The sequence below is a fragment of the Denticeps clupeoides genome, chromosome 7, assembly GCF_900700375.1.
Source record: "Denticeps clupeoides chromosome 7, fDenClu1.1, whole genome shotgun sequence".
Lineage (NCBI taxonomy): Eukaryota > Metazoa > Chordata > Actinopteri > Clupeiformes > Denticipitidae > Denticeps > Denticeps clupeoides.
In genome coordinates this window covers 19,913,646-19,933,362 of record NC_041713.1, presented here as the reverse complement: position 1 = coordinate 19,933,362, position 19,717 = coordinate 19,913,646, and the positions used below count along the sequence as shown (strand labels likewise).

General features: G+C 41.8%; 2 protein-coding genes across 2 annotated transcripts; both read right to left on the bottom strand.

The window, feature by feature from the left end:
• Nucleotides 1-237: 237 nt before the first annotated feature.
• On the bottom strand, nt 238-14,450 carry tlk2 (tousled-like kinase 2). Its single transcript, XM_028987085.1, has 21 exons — nt 13,913-14,450; nt 12,836-12,918; nt 12,133-12,204; nt 11,972-12,038; nt 11,792-11,835; nt 11,577-11,675; nt 11,394-11,495; nt 9,868-9,960; nt 8,092-8,202; nt 7,856-7,992; nt 7,450-7,602; nt 7,085-7,151; nt 6,889-6,986; nt 6,726-6,807; nt 5,408-5,499; nt 5,232-5,321; nt 4,964-5,133; nt 4,498-4,633; nt 3,275-3,386; nt 2,020-2,127; nt 238-1,801 (listed from the first exon to the last, which is right to left on the bottom strand). The coding sequence occupies exons 2-21, from the start codon at nt 12,914-12,916 to the stop codon at nt 1,628-1,630; spliced, it is 2,088 nt and encodes a 695-aa protein (XP_028842918.1). The 5' UTR covers nt 12,917-12,918; nt 13,913-14,450; the 3' UTR covers nt 238-1,627.
• A 148-nt stretch (nt 14,451-14,598) lies between these two features.
• mettl2a (methyltransferase 2A, methylcytidine) lies at nt 14,599-18,698 on the bottom strand. The gene is made up of 9 exons (XM_028986620.1): nt 18,496-18,698; nt 18,334-18,422; nt 17,948-18,195; nt 17,572-17,621; nt 16,954-17,014; nt 16,716-16,855; nt 16,522-16,628; nt 15,951-16,016; nt 14,599-15,296 (listed from the first exon to the last, which is right to left on the bottom strand). Exons 1-9 carry the CDS (start codon nt 18,633-18,635, stop codon nt 15,127-15,129), a joined length of 1,071 nt encoding a protein of 356 aa, XP_028842453.1. The 5' UTR covers nt 18,636-18,698; the 3' UTR covers nt 14,599-15,126.
• Between the last annotated feature and the right edge of the window lie 1,019 nt (nt 18,699-19,717).

Sequence of the window (19,717 nt, the reverse complement as noted above, 5' to 3'; positions counted from 1 at the left end):
TGAACCATTAAAACTGACAAGCATATCACTCATGCAAGTTTTTATCCATAACTTTAGCAATGACATGGAAGCCTTAATCAAATCTTACTCCAAATTTAACCACAGCATGTTTCATTCTTAAATTAATGCTTAATTGTCCAATGATGGTACCCCCCATGAAATAACTAAAAATGCCCATGCTAAATGGCAGTAAAAGAACACACACAGAGACAACAAAGAACACCAAAAACAAGAGTGTTAAACCAATAATGTTTAATGACCTGTGCACTAGGCCCTACACCCACTCACAGTTCAGATACAACAGCCCTGCATCAGTGGCTGGATTCATCAATTAAAACATACCTAAATAAATACATGTGTATGTGAGCGCATGTGTGAGGGATGTGTAGTAGAATTGTGACATTTTAAAATACAGAAAAATACAACTAACCTTTTCAAATAAAAAAAAAAAAAGATTTATTTCTGTCTCTGACTGGTATTTTAATTTCTTGAATTAAGTTCTTCTGCCTCATCTGGAAGTTACAGTAAACCGTAAAAAAAATTGATCAACAGAAACAGGGTTATTCTGTGGAATTTAGAAACCTATTTATAAAAAAAAAATTGCACCACCTAATGGTCAAATTAAAAGTGCTCAAACCAAACAGGTGCTAAATCTCAGTACTGAAATTAATCAGAATGGACTTCTATATACTTGCAGCACACTTTAGTCACGTTTAAATCTGCCTCAATTGAGGGCAGGACTAAACCATTATATATGTGTATATATAAAAATGCTACTTTTAGTCAATGAAAAGATTACCAATTGCTAGAAGTGACAAGTGTGGGAAACAGTAATGAAGCAATGTCCCCAAATGCCAAATAGCAATTGACTCATAAAGGACACTGTGATTGTGAACAATCTGGGTTTAATTCACATGGGTCTAGCATTTTGTATAGTATAAAATTCACATTTCAAATCAATAAGGGAATAAAAAAAAAAAACAAAAAAAAAACAAAAAAAAGAAAGAAAAGAACAAGAAGAATTCACAATAATTATAACCACAGTTGTTTCAGCACCACTCCTAGAACCATCCTTCACATGGGAGTACATGCTCATGGAGCATCTCCAATACTTAATTGTACTGAGATTCAACACATGTTGACTTGAGCACTAATGAGGTACTGGCTGGACTACAGCACTGATCCTGATTCTGCAAAATAATTTACAAGAAGGAACCTATTTCACTTAAACTCATTTATATATGTATAATGACTGTGTGTGTGTGTTTGTGAGTGTGTGTATGTGTGTTGGGGTGTAGGGCATATGACAGTCCATCCTATTTGAAGCCGTCCTTTTTTCCTCACCCTGCCCATTTTCCCCCTTTCCAGACCCTCTCCCGCCTCCTCGCTCTCTCTCTCTCTGGGGTGTAGTGGGCAGTGCTCAGCTGTGGACTCCCACCACCGTACAGGGAGAATGGAGTGGAACATGATGCCCGGAGGCTGATACCCTCCACCCCCCAATACACTCCCCTCTTCTCTCGTTCTACAGGCCGTGGCGCTGAGGGCGGGACATCACAGAGAGAGGCGGGATTACAGGAGACTCAATCCCCCATTTTAGCCATCCAGTCAAGAGCAGAAGGGGCGGGGCTCAGTTTGAAGCACTGCTATTGGAGGAGCTGGATGTAGAGGCTACCGCGGTCCCGGAATTGCTTGTGGTGGCCACCGACTTGCGGATGTGGGGCATGAGGAATGGATCACAGGCCAACTGGAGAACATCAATGCGATCCTCCTTGCGGTAGGCCAGACAACGGCGAATGAAGGCCTGTGAACAACAGTGACAGACAATGAGGTAAACAGACAAAAAGCACACTAACGCAAACACTTATTACCAATATAACCTTAATTAGCAATAGTATTTGACTCTACAAGACCATTTCTTATCTAAAAAAAATCTAATTTTATACTGACAGGACATCTCTTTCATACATGGATGCAATAAATGTGCCAAACAAAAGTGTGTGTGTAAAACTGTATGTGTACCTTAGCTTCTGGAGTAACTCCTGGCTTGGGAGGAAACTGAACTTCTGTCGCTTTCAGGATTGTATTCTCCTGTAAAATATCTTGCTGAGACTGGTTGTGACCAAACGGCTGAAACAAAGAAATGTTACATTTTGTAAATGTGACACGCAGCACACAGGCAACCTCACAGCACCAAAGTTCTTATCAGTGACACAATATCGCAACTATTCCATTATTTATGGTAAAAATCACCATAAATAATGTGCTTAATGTGCTTATCTCAGCCGGAATATAAATATAAATACTATTTATACAAATACTGCTGATCTGTTGAAGGCTGCATACAGAACCTTCCCTCATACTATATCCACAATTTATCCTTATATTATACTGTATGCATACTATATGCTCCAAATAAAACCCAGTATGTTCTTCCTCAGCATCCCCCTCGTCTTCTGTCTGTGTCTTTGTGTTTGCTCTACCTCAGTGTCTCCTGCACTCAATCTCATCATCCGACATAGAACTTTGCACTCCTGAGAACAGGTAACACTTTAAAATTTTGGATTCAAAATCTTGCTAAGCATTCAGCACTAAACGACTGGTACTTTCTGCGTTATCAAACTTTATTTGATCAATGGATAAGAAGCTATAGATTTGTTAAAGATAATACCATACGCTTTAAGAATGTTTCTCAGAATATGTGACATTCCTCTATCAACATGTCAAAATGTAAAAAACCCCAATTACGGAAGCAAGCCAGAAAAGGGTAAAACCATTTAAAAACTTCAAAGAACTGGGTAACCTCAAAGAAATTGAACGAAGAAATTATATTAAAGTTTCTTCCAACATCAGTGGCATGATTCTGGTAAAGCGACTTCACCATGCGCGTTATGGTCTCTTCCACATGTCCATGTTTGCACTCGTTTTTCTTTTTTCAGCCAGTGTCGAGGGACTGACCCATCTGGCACCGTCAGACACCTTACTTATAATAAATCTGCAACATGGGGACAGTATCCTGGACATTACCTTTCAACCCACTACGATGTTGCATGCACAGCCAATTACTAACAATCACTGAGTGATTTTGATTTGATTTGAGGCTGAATATCTTGTATACAAGTGGAACTTCACAGCACATTTAGGGACCATCATAAAACAAACTGCAAGCTGTCCCATACAGTAAAGCACATAAATACACATTATTGAATAAGTAATTAAAAGCAACAGTTCACACAGTTGTTCTTTCTGTGGGGTACAGTTAATATGTGTTGCCCACCTTCTTCCCATAGAGGCACTGGTAGAAAATGACCCCCACTGACCACACATCCACTTTGTTGGAGATTTTTGGTGGCTCCTTTCCTACCACAAAGCATTCTGGGGGCAGATACCTACAAGAAAGGGATCAAGTTATGTCATTGACTCAAAAATAATGTTTTCTACCTGAATAAAGAGGAAATGATTAGTGCCGGGAAAGTTAACATGTTGAAAGGTTGAAAGTGGTCGAAAAGTGGTAGAATAAAATTAGGTGAGGTGGTAGGAAAACAATGTGACAATGAGACCTGCTGCATGTGAAGCACAAGGAGGACGTTCTCCAACAGCTGCAACGTAAGTAGACCTTATACAGTACTTAGCATGTTGATAATGCATTCCTGTAATATAGCCACGACTTACTATACAGGCGTGTTATGGTTCCTGACCATTTTTGCGTTATGTGGACGCTATTCTAAATGTCTAATCCATAATTACAACGTATACTGTATAATGTCTACTTCCTGGTGCTTCACATCCAGCAGGTCTCAGGTCAGGCTGGTCTTGTATTGTCGAATGAGAAGTCACTTTTTTATCTATCACTAAGTCACTTTTTTATCTATCAACCTAAATATTTTTTTCTGCATGACCCCTAGAGGACTCTATAGAAAACAAATGGGAATTGCGCTGCACACAGACGCAGGGGCTGGTTTAATTTTTTAGTGTGGATAAGCATGAGTGGAAGTGAATAGGCGTGTAGGATGCCCATGACGTGACCAATGTTTAATGAAATAAAAATGAAATAATTCTAAAAACCTGGCCGGACACTATTTCCAGGTCTCAAAAAAAGGAGAAATGACAACATCTGGTCACCTTATATGGATGCTGCTCTGCTGTTATGGACAATTTCTCGACATATATATATTTCACTTATTTATTTAGTTTTAACTAAAGCAATAGTGTTTTTTTCCTGCACTGAAAAGTGTACCTAAAAATTAAATTACAATGATGACAAATGTCTTTTTGCTACAATGAAAATAAAGAGAATATTGACTTCATTACTGAATGTTGCGCATAACAATGCAGTTAATCACAATTAATCACAGAGCCTTGTGAAATTAATCATGATCCAAATGTTTAATCATTGCACTTGAAAAAAACTTTCAGTTTTTAGAGCTAAGGTTCAGTTCACCATCTGTGGAAAAAGTATGGCGATCAGTGGTGTCTCAGTGGTGTCCGTGCTACACCCACCAGTATGTTCCTGCTCCCTGTGATGTCAGCTCCATGCCGTCTACGCCATAGTTATCATCGTCCATTATCTTAGACAGGCCAAAATCTGTGATCTTGATCTCTCCACAAGCTGTACCATTTACCAGGAGGATGTTACCTAAAAGGAATCACACCAACAAGACACTTCAGTTCAGTGGTATGGACACATTTATGATCCACTATTATTCATATCAACAAGTGCTTTTAACAGACGTTCAATTATTAACTACTACATTTCGCGGGTCCCTCTTCAGATGGAGTTCCATTTCATTGAGCAGGTAACACAGTTTTATGTGGGAATGGAAAACTTGCTTAGACAGAAATTAGACAATTTGTTCTTGGGTTGGAAAACAAAAAAAATATAGTCCAAGGATTTGGGACACTTTGACAAGGACCAGCTGGCACGCACACAAAAAATATGCACCACTGTTACTCAAGGTCCACTCACCTGGTTTAAGATCATAGTGAATGATTGGGGGTCTGATCTCATTCAGGTACTTCAGGGCATTGACGATCTGCATGATGATGGAACGAGCCTCTTTCTCAGACATCAGCTTATGCTGCTTCAGATAGAAATCCAGATCATTCCCTTCGCAGAACTCCAGAACTGTGCAGAACCTGAAACAAAAGCACATTGTGTTTAGCACAGAACCCTCTGACACCAGACCCAAAAAGGTTTTTGTGTCAGTCATTGTGTCAATGTGACGCTGACTCACGAATCAGTGTCCAGGGAGAAATAATCGTACAGCTTGACTATTCTGGGATGGTCCAACTCCTTATGAATCCTATATTCCCGACAGGCATGCCTGAAAGAACCAGATGTGTTAAGGGGAACAGTTTGTATGAAATTGCTCTCTGTTGTACTCTTGATGTGAAGAACCATTTCACTCACTTGTGATAATTCTCCTTCTTCTCATCTCTCCAGTTCTTATTGAGCTGGTGAATTTTTACAGCAACATACCTCTGTTCTGTTAGGTCAAAGGCCTGAGAAAAAAAAAAAAAAGATCCAAATGTAACTAATTCATGGGCTGTGTGCCAATAATTCATGGAACCACTAGGCGTGTCGCTATAAATGATAAATGAATGACCTGCACAATGATTAAAATTATGTCAATAATGTTTCCGTCAGTGATCATTTTCATGTCTCTCTCTATCAAATGGGAATATCTGCTTTTTAGCGAATCGGCTCATCTGGCTCAGCTCACCAAGAAGAGTCGGCTCTTTTGGCCCCTAAAATGCTCTTTAAAAAAAAACAAAAAAAAACGCCCCTCTCGTCATTTAATCTAATGCTGATTAGCGTAACCTGATTTGAGCTTCTTAAAATTAGATGACGTCTCATGGGCTGGCTTTTTGGAAGAAAACGTGTTCTAGCCACTGTCGTGTTTCAGCCACTTAATGTTTAGGCAGCTCAAAAATTCTATAAACACTAATAAAACGGCCTTTCACTAAAAACTTGTTCACTCAAAGAACCATCTCGTTCGAACGAAATCGCTAGCAATGAGGTGTGAACTCTTGTCAGTTAGGCTACTTGTCTTGTCTCACAGTGTAATAAGGCAGAGAAAACATTAAAAAAAACATTTTTACAAAATAATTTCCATGACATTCTCTGAAATTTCTATTGAAATATGATTGGAGAAATAGAAAAATCGAAAAAAGTAAAATTTACCAAATTATTGTTACACTAAACTTATGACAACCCTGAATTTAAACAACAATTTCGTGCAGCTTGATCCTGTGTAAAATGGACCCAGTCAAGTTCCAGCATAGAAAATCAGTTGTAATTTACATGACCTGAAATAACTGAGAGCGTGCTTGAAAATGGAAGCAGCACCATGCATTTTAAACTTTGTAGTTGTAAACGTAGAACAACATTTCTCATGCAGGCTTCGGGAACTATGTACTTTTGTTATATATTGATGGGTCAATCTGATTTCAATGACTTTTCCATGACTATGTTTATTTCGTATTCCAAAACTTTTCAAAGCCTGGAAAATTCTCTTTTCAAATTTCAAAAGGTTTTTAATGACCGCAGGACCCCTGGCTAACGTTTCAGAAACTGAATTCAGGAAAAACAGAAGAACTGCATGCTTGCTCCTGCCTGTGCAGCAGGGATCAGTTGATTACCCCAAATTAATTAATAATTGTGAATCCCTTGCCAAACATGAGTCTATAATTCAGAGTACGTTTGTTTATACAATCACGTATTTTACCTTATAGACTTCGCTAAAGCCACCGCGACCCAACAGGTGCAGGAGCAGGTAACGGTCATTCAGGGTTGGGTGGTCCTTAAACCTAAATAAAAAAAAAAACATGAGAAATAATGCAGATTCCACATGTTAAAAATATACACAGGTACACAAGACGAATACATACTGGGAATTGTCTTCATTGTGGATTCTCTTCAGTTCTCGGATGTGAAGGTTTCGCACACGCTCAAGACGCTCCAACTCTGCCTGAATTTCAGCTTCCTCCTGTGCAGCACAAGCTCATAAGCAACAATCTATAGAAACTGACACTTTAAAACACTACATGGAACTTCAGTTAAAATTCATAAGAAAAGTTCCAGTACCTTCTTAAGATGTCCCAGCCTTAGTTTAAAGATCTCCTCTTGCTCATGATATTCTGCTAATGACAGCCTGCAAACATCAATAAATGACTAAAAGAAGTTTGAGAAACTTCTCATACACCCAAGATGGTGTATGAGAAGAAAAGAATGGCATATACAAATACATTTTACAAGCGCACACATCCTCAAAACTGACAGACAGCTAAAATCTACAGAACCGTGGCCTCTAGTGACTACATTGAAAACCTGATTCACAAAATCTCTGCGCGGAGGAGAAAATACACTGGACGTGAGGCTCAATTCTGTGACCCCCATATCTCCCTTGCCCAACACCCTTTGTCCACCCCTCCTTCACCTCCCCTGCATACATTTCATTCTCTGCTCCATTGCTTTTGCTCTTGCGTTTGTTGGGCTCAAGGCTGGGAGGTGGAGTTTGCGCCATGCTGGGCGGTTTCCTTTTGGCGAGCTGCTTCCGCTGTCTTTCAATGTCCTCCCTCTGAGCGTTCACCCGCTCTTGCTGTCTGCAAACACACACACACCACTTCAGGATCCACAGGAACACAATAAATCCTAATTGGGGGGAAAAAAAATCACATGATTATCTTAACATGATGCGTTAAGATATCTAAGTCTATGATTATCTTAACACTTCATTTTCCCATTCTCCCTGCCTGCATAAATCCCAGCATTCCCAGATTAGCGATTTCAGATTTGCACGTTCACATTTGGCTTTTGTAAAAAGTGCCAGTGCCATGGCACATTCCAGGGACTCACTTGACGAGGTTCTGGAAGGCGTAGCCATCCGTCCACTGCTCAGTGAATGAGGCTCCATGCCTGACGGTGGTGAAGTGGCCCAAACGCAGCCGGTCCTGCATGCTCTTGTCTCGACAAGCCATCTTCTCCTGTTTAGACTGGACAGAACACACACACACCCACACACAGTTAATTAATACACAATTACAGCCATTCTGATTTGATATAATTGGGTATGTATACACACACAGACACACCTTCTCAATCAGAAGCTTCTTACTCATTGTGACACACTTATTGAGTCGTTCTTTACAACGTTCCAGCATCCTTTGCTGTTCATCAATCTGCCGGCGCAAATCACAGTTCACCTGCCAAAGAAAACACAGCCAACACAGGTAAAAAACACAGCTAAACAAGCAGATCCACTGCTGCCACACAAAGTAAAAAGAGTTTTGGCTGAAAGCTGCGTTGATTACCCCTGTTTAAAAAACCCGAACAAGAAACTGATGCAGAAAGAAAACTGGCTCAGAAAGTCACTTCTTCCGGAACTCCGAAAAGTCCTCCAGCTGCCCAGTTAAACAGCGGCAGCCGACAGAGCATTTTCATGTATTAACTGCCACTGAAAGGCTGATTCCATCACCTTTGCTCCAAACTCTGAGTAAGAAACAAAGACTGGCGTAATTCTCCAATAGGTTCCTGTATTTCAGAATTGTGGTAAATATGTTGTACGAAATAAATAACACCATAGTATTTTATGTCCTAGGGTGGCTGAATTGAAGGCGATAAACTGAAATTCATATACAAGTAGGTGGTTGTAATGCTAATATATTAAATAGGGAATGGTGACAAAGCATGACAAATTCTTTCTGCACCCAACCACAATAAACCAGAAGATGAAGCTCTATAAGATGAATACTCAGGGCTCCAAAAAAAACATGCTTTAAAAAATGTAGTGAGCTGAATAAAAAATCACTCCTCTAAACTTCTATTGCTTTCCTGTGAGTCACATGATATGAGAGCTGATTACGAGGACCTTTAAGGATACCCCTCAGCAAAAATAATTAATGTTATACATTAATAGAACACTACAGACCATTTTATCCATTTTTCATTTAAACCAGCACACATTCTCTCATCATAATCTCATCCAGTTGCTTCCCTCTGAAAAACGCACTACAGATCTCTCAAAACAAACATTACACAATTTAACCATAGCTTCTTCCCAACAGCAGCACAGATGTTGAATGATTCTAAATGATACCCATCATATCGTATTTATCATTGCTGTGTTTTTCCAACTTTCATGCTTTTTATTTCATTATTATGCTATTTGTCTATTATTGCAATTCTTAATTTATGCCTGTTTTTATTACTGTGTTGAATTTGAATGGAAATACAATTTTGATGTATTGTTTCTTTTAACAATGTAATGAACAATTTGCTGTAAATGCTTTAAGGATGTGGGTACTTTATCTCATCTCATCCAGTCACAAACTCCAGAAAATTTGGGCATTAATTTCATCATATGTCTAAAGCTTTAAATAAAGATGTTAAGGTCTTATACAAATTTGTGTGTGGTAGAGGTGGTAGTAGCCTAGTGGGTAACACACTCGCCTATGAACAGGATCAAACCCCACTTAATACCATTGTGTCCCTGAGCAAGACACTTAACCCTAAGTTGCTCCAGGGGGACTGTCCCTGTAACTACTGATTGTACGTTGCTCTGGATAAGGGTGTCTGATAAATGCTCTAAATGTAATGTAAATGTGTGTGTAACCTTGATTTGACCTTACTGAAGTATAAGATACTGCAATAATGATATGATGATTCAGCTTAGATGACTGCATGGCCTCACTCACAAGCAAGTCATTTGAGAAATAATGCTTTGTGGACCCAATGCCCCCATTTCACAGCCCCCTCTTTGAGAACTAATATAAATTAATCAAATAATAAAAGAACAGTGGACACACACACATTTTGTGTGTAAGTTAATGATTTAGATATTTTACTGGAAATGTCAAAATCACACATACCCTTAGCAGGTCATCAATGCGGCCCTCCTTTTTCTCAAGGTCCGAGCTCTTACTGCTCTCCAGCGCAGCCAGTTTCTCCATCGTCATATCGGTCTGAGCCAGAGAGAAATATAACATTGTGTCATAAGATTGATATTGATACTAAAAGCAAATGTGCACTCCCATCTCACTCATCTGCCACAGTGTTGTCTATGTTGGAGTATATTTTAGAAAGTCTGGCTTTGGTACAGTAGACCCGGTGGGTGACCTTGAACTAAATCAAGCTTAGGTGTACAAAAGATGTAGTTCCATTTACTTCACTGAGAGACTCATTCCAGGCCTTCTCTGAGAGCTCAAACCCATTCTATTCAATTCAATTAGTTATTTATAGAAACACACACACATATAAACCTTTAGAATGAAGGAGAGTTTGCAAAAGTAAGAGGGTAGACTCTTAACAGGGAATAGTCTGAACAATCTGTTTATATACCAATAAGTTTCTAAATTATTTAATGTATAATGAAATGGGCATTTAGATTCTGTGCCAAAAATCTGACAATTTAAAGGGCATCCCTGTCTGGTGCCACTGTGTAGCTGAAAAAAATGTGAGTGGGATGAGTTGGAGACAAACGAAGCTTTAGGGGAGGAGCTAAACATAGGTAGACAAAAGCTCCATAAAACCCCACTGAATGTTTTCTCTGGATCCTGAGAGACCACTAGCTCCGAGCAGTCTCCAAGCGTAAGAGAGTATATGATACTGAACATGCAATGTCTGATGCAGGTAATGTTGGGTTCTGTCAACTGATCATACAGACATTTAAGTACCAGTCTTTTCCCCCATAAACTCTTGTGTGCTGCAGTCAATGAAATCATTTCTCCTCTTAGGTCCCCTATTATGATTTTTTTCATTTTTAATCAACTATTAGTGTCCCTTTATACTATATCTGAAGTCTCTTTCTGAAATTCAGCTGAGTTGCAAAATTACAGCAACTTTAAGCGAGTCACAGGACGCACGTTTCGGGGTGTGTCACTTTAAATGCTAATGAGGAGGAGGCCTATAGAAGTGTGTGGGCATTCGCGCAAAAGGTGCCATCAACTCTTCCTGATTGCGCAACCAGGAAGTTTTGATTGCTTTGTCCAGAAAAAATATTAAATTAACACGCTGGTTCTTCAGTCTTGCGTGGTGGAACTAAAAAAATTAATTTGTGCTCATTTTTACACTCAATCATCCAGCAACTGCAATGCTTCGCACATTTTCAAGACATGACGTCGGTTAAGTTACTTTTTTATGGGAGGGGTGTGAAATTCTCTTGGCGGTAAAATCATGTGAAACAGGGACAAACTCCAGATCCGACCTTCTGAGCTGCCGCTCTCTGAATGGTGAAGCAGAACGGCCATTTCTAGCCACTGCAGGACCACACAGGCTGGGGGAGCTCGTATTCACAATGTGAATTGCTCATAATAGGAGACCTTTAATATGTTTCCCATATAACGGATGGCAAAGTGAAGCAAAACATATTGGTAACAAAAAAAACGATCCACGCTACCTGTGTTGCTTTGTGATGGGGGTGTAGACTGACTGGTTTGAGAGGGCAGAAGGACAGCTCTGTGTTTGCGGAGCTGCCAGAGGAAGGGCTGCCTTGCTGCACCTGTCACATTTCAACAGGAACAGGAAATGACGCACAAACACACCTGAAGAGAGAGAGAGAGGGCGCGGGACAAAAACTCACAGTTGCTGGAGGGTTGGATAGAGAGTGCTGTGGCGACGATCTGACCACAGGGGGAATACCACGCGCTGGACTGGTACCCGTTAAACCCCCAGCCGCAAACTGTGCAGGCAGAGAACACAGGAAGAGAGGAGACAGTAAGAACGTTCAAATTAGTTTAAAAAAATTACTGATGAATTTGAATACTTTTAAGAATGCTTCATCATAAGGACACTCACTTCAAAATAATCACTGATTTTATGGGTCCGTGCTCCCCCTTTCCCTGTAAGAAAAATATTGTGTGTATGTGTGTATAGAGAGGGAGAGAGAAATAGAAAAAAATATATATTTTGTATTAGAACAAACATTTTCGTAATGCCAGACACATTATTTAGCATATGAAACAGACAGATCCTGACCCTGGCTGTCACAGGGGTCTCCTTTCCTCTTCCGAGCCCTCTGGTCATTTGACTTCTTCTCTGGGGTCTTGAAAAAATATATAAAAAAAAGTCATTTAGGAAATACAGATCAATTTTAACTTTAAATAAACTAATTTAATAGATGATGCAAAGGTACTCACCTCTAACTCTTTATCACTAAGTGATCCCACACTACACAGGCTCTGATTGGATGATTCATTATGTCCAGAATTCTGTAGTTGAAGGAGGAGGGGAAAAAAAACTTCTTTACTACACCATTAATAGTCCCTGTCATTCCAATCTTTTCCTTGTATTCATGTAGGTATGACACCCCCATTCCCACTTCTGAAACTGGACAAACAGCTACATTATAAATGTGCTATTCAATAACCTAATAGCCGTAATGTAATGCTTATATACGTGTAAGAAAAAACATCTGTGCATGTCGGAAAGAAAAGGGAGGACCCAAAGGCCACCGTCCCCATGTCCCAATGATGCTAAACACCTAGCAGTGCAGTTGATATGTTTTTTTTTTTCTTCAGTAACAAAGATTTTCAGAAGAAAAACAACTATCCTGAAATACATCAATTTTCACCGAACTGTACTGGGACAATCATTATCATGCCAAATCAATACCTTATTATACCATGGCATTCTCTGAGATGAGGCTATTAATGTCAGACTTACACCTTGAGGTACAAATAGCAAACACCCATTTTTCATTGACATAAATACGGTGGAGTGTGAATACAAATCGGAGGAATATTTCGAGTGCAGGCGAGCGGATCATGGACTGTGTTTCACCCCCCAGTTCACTTGAAACAGAAAGAGGGTTGTTGTGATGGTTAATGGAGAACGTCAGACCTTGGCCACTCCGACCCCAGTGAATCGGGCTTCCAGCAGCTCCTGCCGACGGGGATCCAGGCTGTGCAGTTCCTCCATCATGGCTACAGACACCAGGACAGGGACAGAGGTGCGGGTTAGACCACGGCATCTGACTGCGCTTCGCCTACGGTGAAGGTGCCCGATCGATTGCACGGCACAGAAGTGTGTTGAGTCATGATACAGTGGCGCAGGTTTCTGGAATATTCCTAGAGTTCATGAGTCAGCCTCTCCCCCACAATCTCCCTCTCTCTCTTTCCCCATCACACACCGAATATCAGTGACACAACAATGAATGCTGCATACGTCTACAACTGGCGTGCAGATGTGGGCCTTAAACGTCATTTCAACCACATTTAACATAAATCTCTTATCACCAGAGTACGCATGTCACTGCTCATCTGCATTGATTTATACTTTCAAGCTCGCAGTTTCCCAAAGGTCTATGTCTGACTTTATAAGGAAACTCCATTATCAGAATCTACTTCAAGTCAGCACACACACCAGAAATTGCACAGAAAGCTCGAGCATCAAGGCCACGTTACTCCCAAGAGCGTCAATTCATTTGCTACTTCACCCAAAGTTCACAGCTGCGGGCATCCAGCAGTCCGCAAACATGCTTGCTGTCCCGGAATGGACATTAATGTGCAACTTGCTCCATCGTGAACATTGCTAGCTAGCTTGAGGCGTGCCTGCCAGCCAATGTGCTTTTAGCAACACGCTAACGCTAGCCTACAGGATAACACTGTGTACCATATTTACATTGCGTAAGAATTACAAGATATTGCGTAACTATTCTGATAAAAGCATGGTATATCTAGGATGCTCCTATATTACCTGTATCAATAAAACGAAAGCATAAGAAAGAATAAGCAAGCATAAAGTATGCGCTGATGATGGATAACACTAGCATTAGCCTAGCTGCTGCAAGAGACTAACTAGCATCCTCATCCTCACCATCTCTCCCCTTCCCTTTCTTTTGTCCGAAAATATGATTCTTTTGAAGTGGCGGCACCCACGTTTCACTGATGTACAACCACGGATTCGGCTGGAACTTGCCTGCGGCGGCCCTTCGCCTCCCCGGGAACAGCTTTGGTTTGTGAGCGATTGTGCTTTCCTGCTCTCCCGTCTCGCCCTTCCTTGGCTCCTCACCCCCACATTCCCAGCCGAGGCCGCATCCGGATCCGCGCACCTCTGCCCCGGTCTCTCGCCCAGCACGGGCACCGGGACGCCAGCTCCGGGCCCGGCGGAGGGCTCACTCGCTCCCGGGCCTGGGAACAGCCGAGTTCCGGGCGCGTCCGTCGCCCGTTCGACCCGGTTCGGTTGGGTCTGGGTCGCTATCGTGTGGATCTTGCGAGCAGAACCATTCCAACCTGAATGTTCTGTAAATCTCTCTTCCTAACCGGTACCGTGCGGTTCCGCCGAACTCACCTCGCCCGCATCGGTAACTGGACCGGCTCGGCTCGGGTGCGATCAGCTTAGGTTAAACCGGATCGATTCGGTTCGGTTCCGTTTTTTTTCGCAATGTAAACAATAATACCAAAATCTCATTTTATCTCGCAAGACTTTCTTTCTCGACCACGCCCCGTGTTATCGTCGATCGCGGTCGGGGTCATGTTCTTATTATGTAATTAAACTTTAGCTGGTTAAAAACCAATCAGATCCACTAATAACCAGACTAGAGTCACTGAAGGCTAAAACAAAAGAACTGTGTCAAGATCCTACAGAAATGAACAGCACACCTGTGGGTTTTAAAAGTTCATTTATTTAGTTGATATAAAGGCTTATATTTAATATGAAACATTAAAATGGCTGACAGGAGGCAAATGTAAAAAAGATTAAAGAAACTCTCCTTCACTGTCTTCACCTGACGGGGGCAGAAGTAGATCAACTCTCTGGTGAAGAAAGGACTCACCCAAAATACTTTAAAATGCATGTCACGGTACAAAAACATACAAACGTCTGCTCTAATGTAGAAGAATTGGCCAAAAAAATAAATAAATCAGTATGATTCCTACCGTTTTTACATGAGTCTATGGAAAATGCTCAATCACTGGTTCACACTATGAGGCAAGGCAGCTGGTTGGCTGAATGGCACTGGAACATCACTACATCCATCCCTGCTGTTTCTAGCAAGATCCACGCATGCGGTCCAAATGCACGAAGTTCACTTTCTCTGTGTTAACAGGCCTGAGAAACCCAAACTGCGTCTTTACCAGTCATTTCAGGAGAGAGGCCGTGTCCTGTCATCGTGTTTTAAAAGCTGCCATATTTTAAATTTGGATCTCCTCATCTCCCTGCAATGGGAGTGTCTTGCGATACTTGCACTGGACCCAGACTCGGTACATGGTCAGCTGTTTACCCCGGTTCACTTGCAGGCGTCGATCGACAAGGTTCTGGACCTTCTGGAGCCCGGCAGCACTGAACAGATCATGGAGCTCATCTGCAAACGAAAAAGACGGGACATTGAAGGCAGAATTTTCAGCTCCACTGTAGCTGCACAATGAACACATTCCCCATCTGCAGGCTAATAAACATCTCACTGGCAGTAATCAACAGATCACAGTGGATCCAAGACTGCCAACCTACAGTATTGGCAGGAGTTATTAGTAGTGGACTCTCCCGCTCTCCCCCCTCATGCTCCACACCATTGGATAATGCTGAATTCCTCCTGACTAACAGGTTAGAATAAGACCCTGGACTGGTGTTACTTCTGTAATGCAGGATTAAGGGTGGACTTCAGGCCACAAATTCAGAGTCACAGGATCAAACCCCACTTACTACCATTATGTCCCTGAGCAGGACACTTAACCCTGAGTGTCTCCAGGGGGACTGCCCCTGTAACTACTGACTGTAAGAGGCTCTGGATATGAGAGTCTCGTAAATGCTGTAAAAACATCAATAGTGGCATTACGAACTGCTGCTAACAAGTTAACCTCCATTAATACTATGCAATACATAGATGCATTTGATAATACTAGAATTTTTTTTTTTTTTATTTATACACCTTTAAAAACTTTTTTGTTAACAAAACTGCTGATATTCAGGACACGAAAATAGTAAGGACTGTATGGTAAATCACTGGAGCATTTGTCACCTTGAGTGAAGAAGTAGACTCGAGTGCCATCGCCTCTGACATAGAAATTTTCAGACAGACATCTCCCTAAAAACACAAAGTAACAGTTACTTTCGACACGTTTAATCCTATAGTGACATAATGAAGTGTAGTTACAAAGCGCATTATTTCAGTTAACAAAGTGAAAAGTAAGTCTATATACCCACTATTTTTTGTTTCATAGAAGCAGAAAACACACCTGGCAGGACAGGTATACAGCATACAGCCTTCCTCACAGTGTCATGGCAAGATTGAACTATAATCAACCTATAATAAACCTCTCCTCCATCTTGGTTTCGGAGCTCACTTTGATGCCTTTTTACTATTGCACTTCAATGCATGACAGGAAGTAGAACTTTGACTGCGGCGTGTGCAGATGCATGAAGAGCACCGCTTTGTGGGATCCAGTGCAAAAAAATCAGTGTCACAGGTTAGTCACCCCTGCTCTAGGTTCTTCTGGACATCCACATGAACATTACTATGTACATCTGTCTCCAACAATTGAAGACATGACAAAAGAGCTTGATTGACAGTTTAAAAAAGAAGAAGTCACCTTTCTTGAATCTGAGCTGAGCCATGTCGTAGCGTCCATAGTCTCTCAGTAACAGCACCCCACCAGGCTTCAGCAGCCGAGCAAGTCTGCATATGGTTTTCTGCATCCTTGGAGAAGGAGAGAGTGAAAATCCACCACCAACCACCAGATGGCGCTACTCTGCTAGGACGATGCACGTGGACAAATGCACTCACTTGTCAGGATGGAGGGCAGACAAAACGAAGATGAGCACAATGACATCCAGACTCTCCTCTGGCACAGGGTACACGGCCGACTCATTGCTCAAGTCGTGAACAAATGGGTAGCAGCGAGCCGGGTCGAACTCTGGATTGGACTGAAGCCGAACACAATCTCACTTTCTGGCTGCATACAGGCATTTACAGACAGTTAACATTCAATCCGAATGGCGATTCATGAACCTGTCGATTGTACCTTAACCAGGTCCACAGCTGTGCTGGAGAAGTCGCAGCAGTAGACGAATAGTCCGGGATCACTGAGACACGCACAGTAAAAAAGAAACATTTCAAGATTGCCAGTACAACCGTATACACAGTATACAGTGTACTGAAATACTGTTTCACACAGACCCCCCCATAGTTCAATTGTAAAAAAAAAAAAAAAAAAAAAAAAAAAAAAAAAAAAAAAAAAAAATATATATATATATATATATATATATATATATATATATATATATATATATATACACACACACACACACACACACACACACACACACACACACACACACACACACACACACACACACACACACTAAACTATACTAACTAAAACTTAAATACTGTACGGATCTCTGTAAGAGAAAAGTTAAACTTTTTTTGTACAATGAACAGGACATAACTGGACAACATCATGTAGGATGCGTGTAAGTGGATGAGTTGGATATTTCAAACAGGACACACAACAAGACAAACATGTGCAAAAAGAGCAGGAATGTGTCCAGTGAATTCCCACTGAAATAATGCCAAATTCTGATCCCCATCTTGTCTTATGTATTTAAAACATAGTAAAAGAAACCAATGAAGAACTCACTTGTTGGTTTTCAAGATGGGAAATACCGTGTTTCCCACACCGCAGCCTACCTGTTAAGAAAAACAAAGGCGCAGAATAATTCAGTCTAATGACTAACCAGCTTAGAACTGATATATAAAAAGAGAATCACAGGAATGGTTCTGAGAACTGCACAGATTATTACTGGAATTCTGAATAGTTGAGGGGAAACGTGAGAGCACCAGCAACAGAAGATATCATCACATATCTATCAATCCCAAATGGACCAGAATTGGAAAAACTGGATTATTAAAAGGTGTTTAATACACCAGCTGCACATATCCGTGCTGTATTAGACGCTGATAAAACGGTCAACTCAAAACCAAAACCATTAGACACGATTCAGAAAAAAAAGGACCTCCAGGATGCGGTATGACGCGGCCGTCCCAGGGAACGCTTCATTTCGGTGGGACGGAGGAGCATCTGCGGCAGGTTCTCTGCACTCGGCCGACCCCACTGTCGTTCTCGCTGTGCTCTTGTGGGCCGTGCAGTTCGGTGCAAGTTCAGGGAACTCGGTGAAGAGCCAGTGACGGTCTTTGAAGAACCGGTTCTCGTGGACGGTGTAGAAATCGTTCCAGTATTCGTTGGCGCGGCTGTCATACTCCTCTGTGAAGAACAGGTATATTTATGCGATATAACGCACACAGCATGCGCAAAAGTCCATAAGCTGTACATGGTGGATGTTATATTGGGAAATACAACGTAATAAATACAAGAATGTCGGGGAAAATTGCTCTGCGCCACCTTGTTTCTCCGCAGCAAGCGGCTGGCTGTTCTCCTCGACCCTCCTCCGTGCGGCCGCCTCCTGCTCCTCTGACCACTCCACGTTATCCCTGAAACAGACACCCAGACCACATGAGGCTGGCCAGCGGCGGGGCACCAGCGGGGCAGCGGCGGGCCACGTACCACGCGTTGTGCCGGAACACCTGCCGGGGGTCGGTCAGAAAGCGGCTCCCGAACTGGGGCCGCGTCTGCGTGGACTCCGCGGGACCGGCCGGTGCCTGTAAAGAATCCACAGACACGTCGACGCCGCCGGGCGCTGCCATGACGGGCTCCCACACCGGAAAGTGAAATCACGTTTTCACTTCTTCGTGGGAGAGCCGGCCGGTGGTTTGTTTCGACAGCGTGTGTAGCGCCTCCTAGCGTCACGGCCGCTGTACTGCGTACAACAGCACAACGGTGCAACCCATCAGTGCAAAATACCATAAAAGAATAGAAGATTAAAAGGGAGTAACATCATAGAAAATACACATAATGCAAAATAAATACACAGTGAATGCAAATCTGTACAGCAGTGTGCAAAACAAGTCGAATGGGTGAGGTAGTGTACTGGTATGAGTTGTATTATAATGTAATGTAGTATTTAAAGCATTTATCAGACCCCCTTATCCAGAGCGATTTACAATCAGTAGTTACAGGGACAGTCCCCCTGGAGCAACTTACGGTTAAGTTTCTTGCTCAGGGACACAATGGTAGTAAGTGGGGTTTAAACCTGGGTCTTCTGGTTCATAGGCGAGTGTGTTACCCACTAGGCTACTACCACCCTAGTATGTTAGCAGTTTATGTGTTTGTGTTAATAAGTGCTATTGCCTGGTTGTAAAAAAAAAAAAACTGTCCCTCATTCTATTTGTTCTTGACCTTTGCGCCCTGAACCTCCTGCCAGAGGGCAGCATCTGAAACACCCCCATGTCCCGGGTGTGTGCAGTCTCTAGTGATGCTGCGTGCCTTCTTGAGACAGCGGGTGTTGTAGACGTCTTTTTTAGGGAAGGAAGCGAGTGACCAATGATTTGCCCTGCGGTGTTGATGACCTTCTGTAGGTAGTAGCCTAGTTGGTAACACACTCGCCTATGAACCAGAAGACCCAGGTTCAAATCCCACTTACTACCATACTTTACTTTACTTTACTTTACTTTACTTTATTTAGCAGACGCTTTTATCCAAAGCGACTTACAAGAGGAAGACACCAGCAATTCTCGTTCGATTTCTATAGAATATTGAGTTTACAAACTAAGAGCCCTGATAAGGCTCAGACTTGTCAGTGAAGAGCATGCTCAGAGATTGTTAGGTCTAGACGAAGAAAAATTATAATGTATTTATACATTTTTGTATTGTTTGTGCAATGTGTACG

Coding starts and splice junctions, on each gene's coding strand:
- tlk2 (XM_028987085.1), bottom strand. CDS start 12,916: ATGATGGAGGAACTGCACAGCCTGGATCCCCGTCGGCAGGAGCTGCTG. Junction 7,993..8,091: donor AGAAGCTTCTGATTGAGAAG/GTGTGTCTGTGT, acceptor TGTTCTGTCCAG/TCTAAACAGGAGAAGATGGC. Junction 5,322..5,407: donor AAGAAGGAGAATTATCACAA/GTGAGTGAAATG, acceptor TGGTTCTTTCAG/GCATGCCTGTCGGGAATATA.
- mettl2a (XM_028986620.1), bottom strand. CDS start 18,635: ATGGCAGCGCCCGGCGGCGTCGACGTGTCTGTGGATTCTTTACAGGCA. Junction 17,622..17,947: donor CGTCATACCGCATCCTGGAG/GTCCTTTTTTTT, acceptor TTTTCTTAACAG/GTAGGCTGCGGTGTGGGAAA. Junction 16,629..16,715: donor TCTGCCCTCCATCCTGACAA/GTGAGTGCATTT, acceptor TCCTTCTCCAAG/GATGCAGAAAACCATATGCA.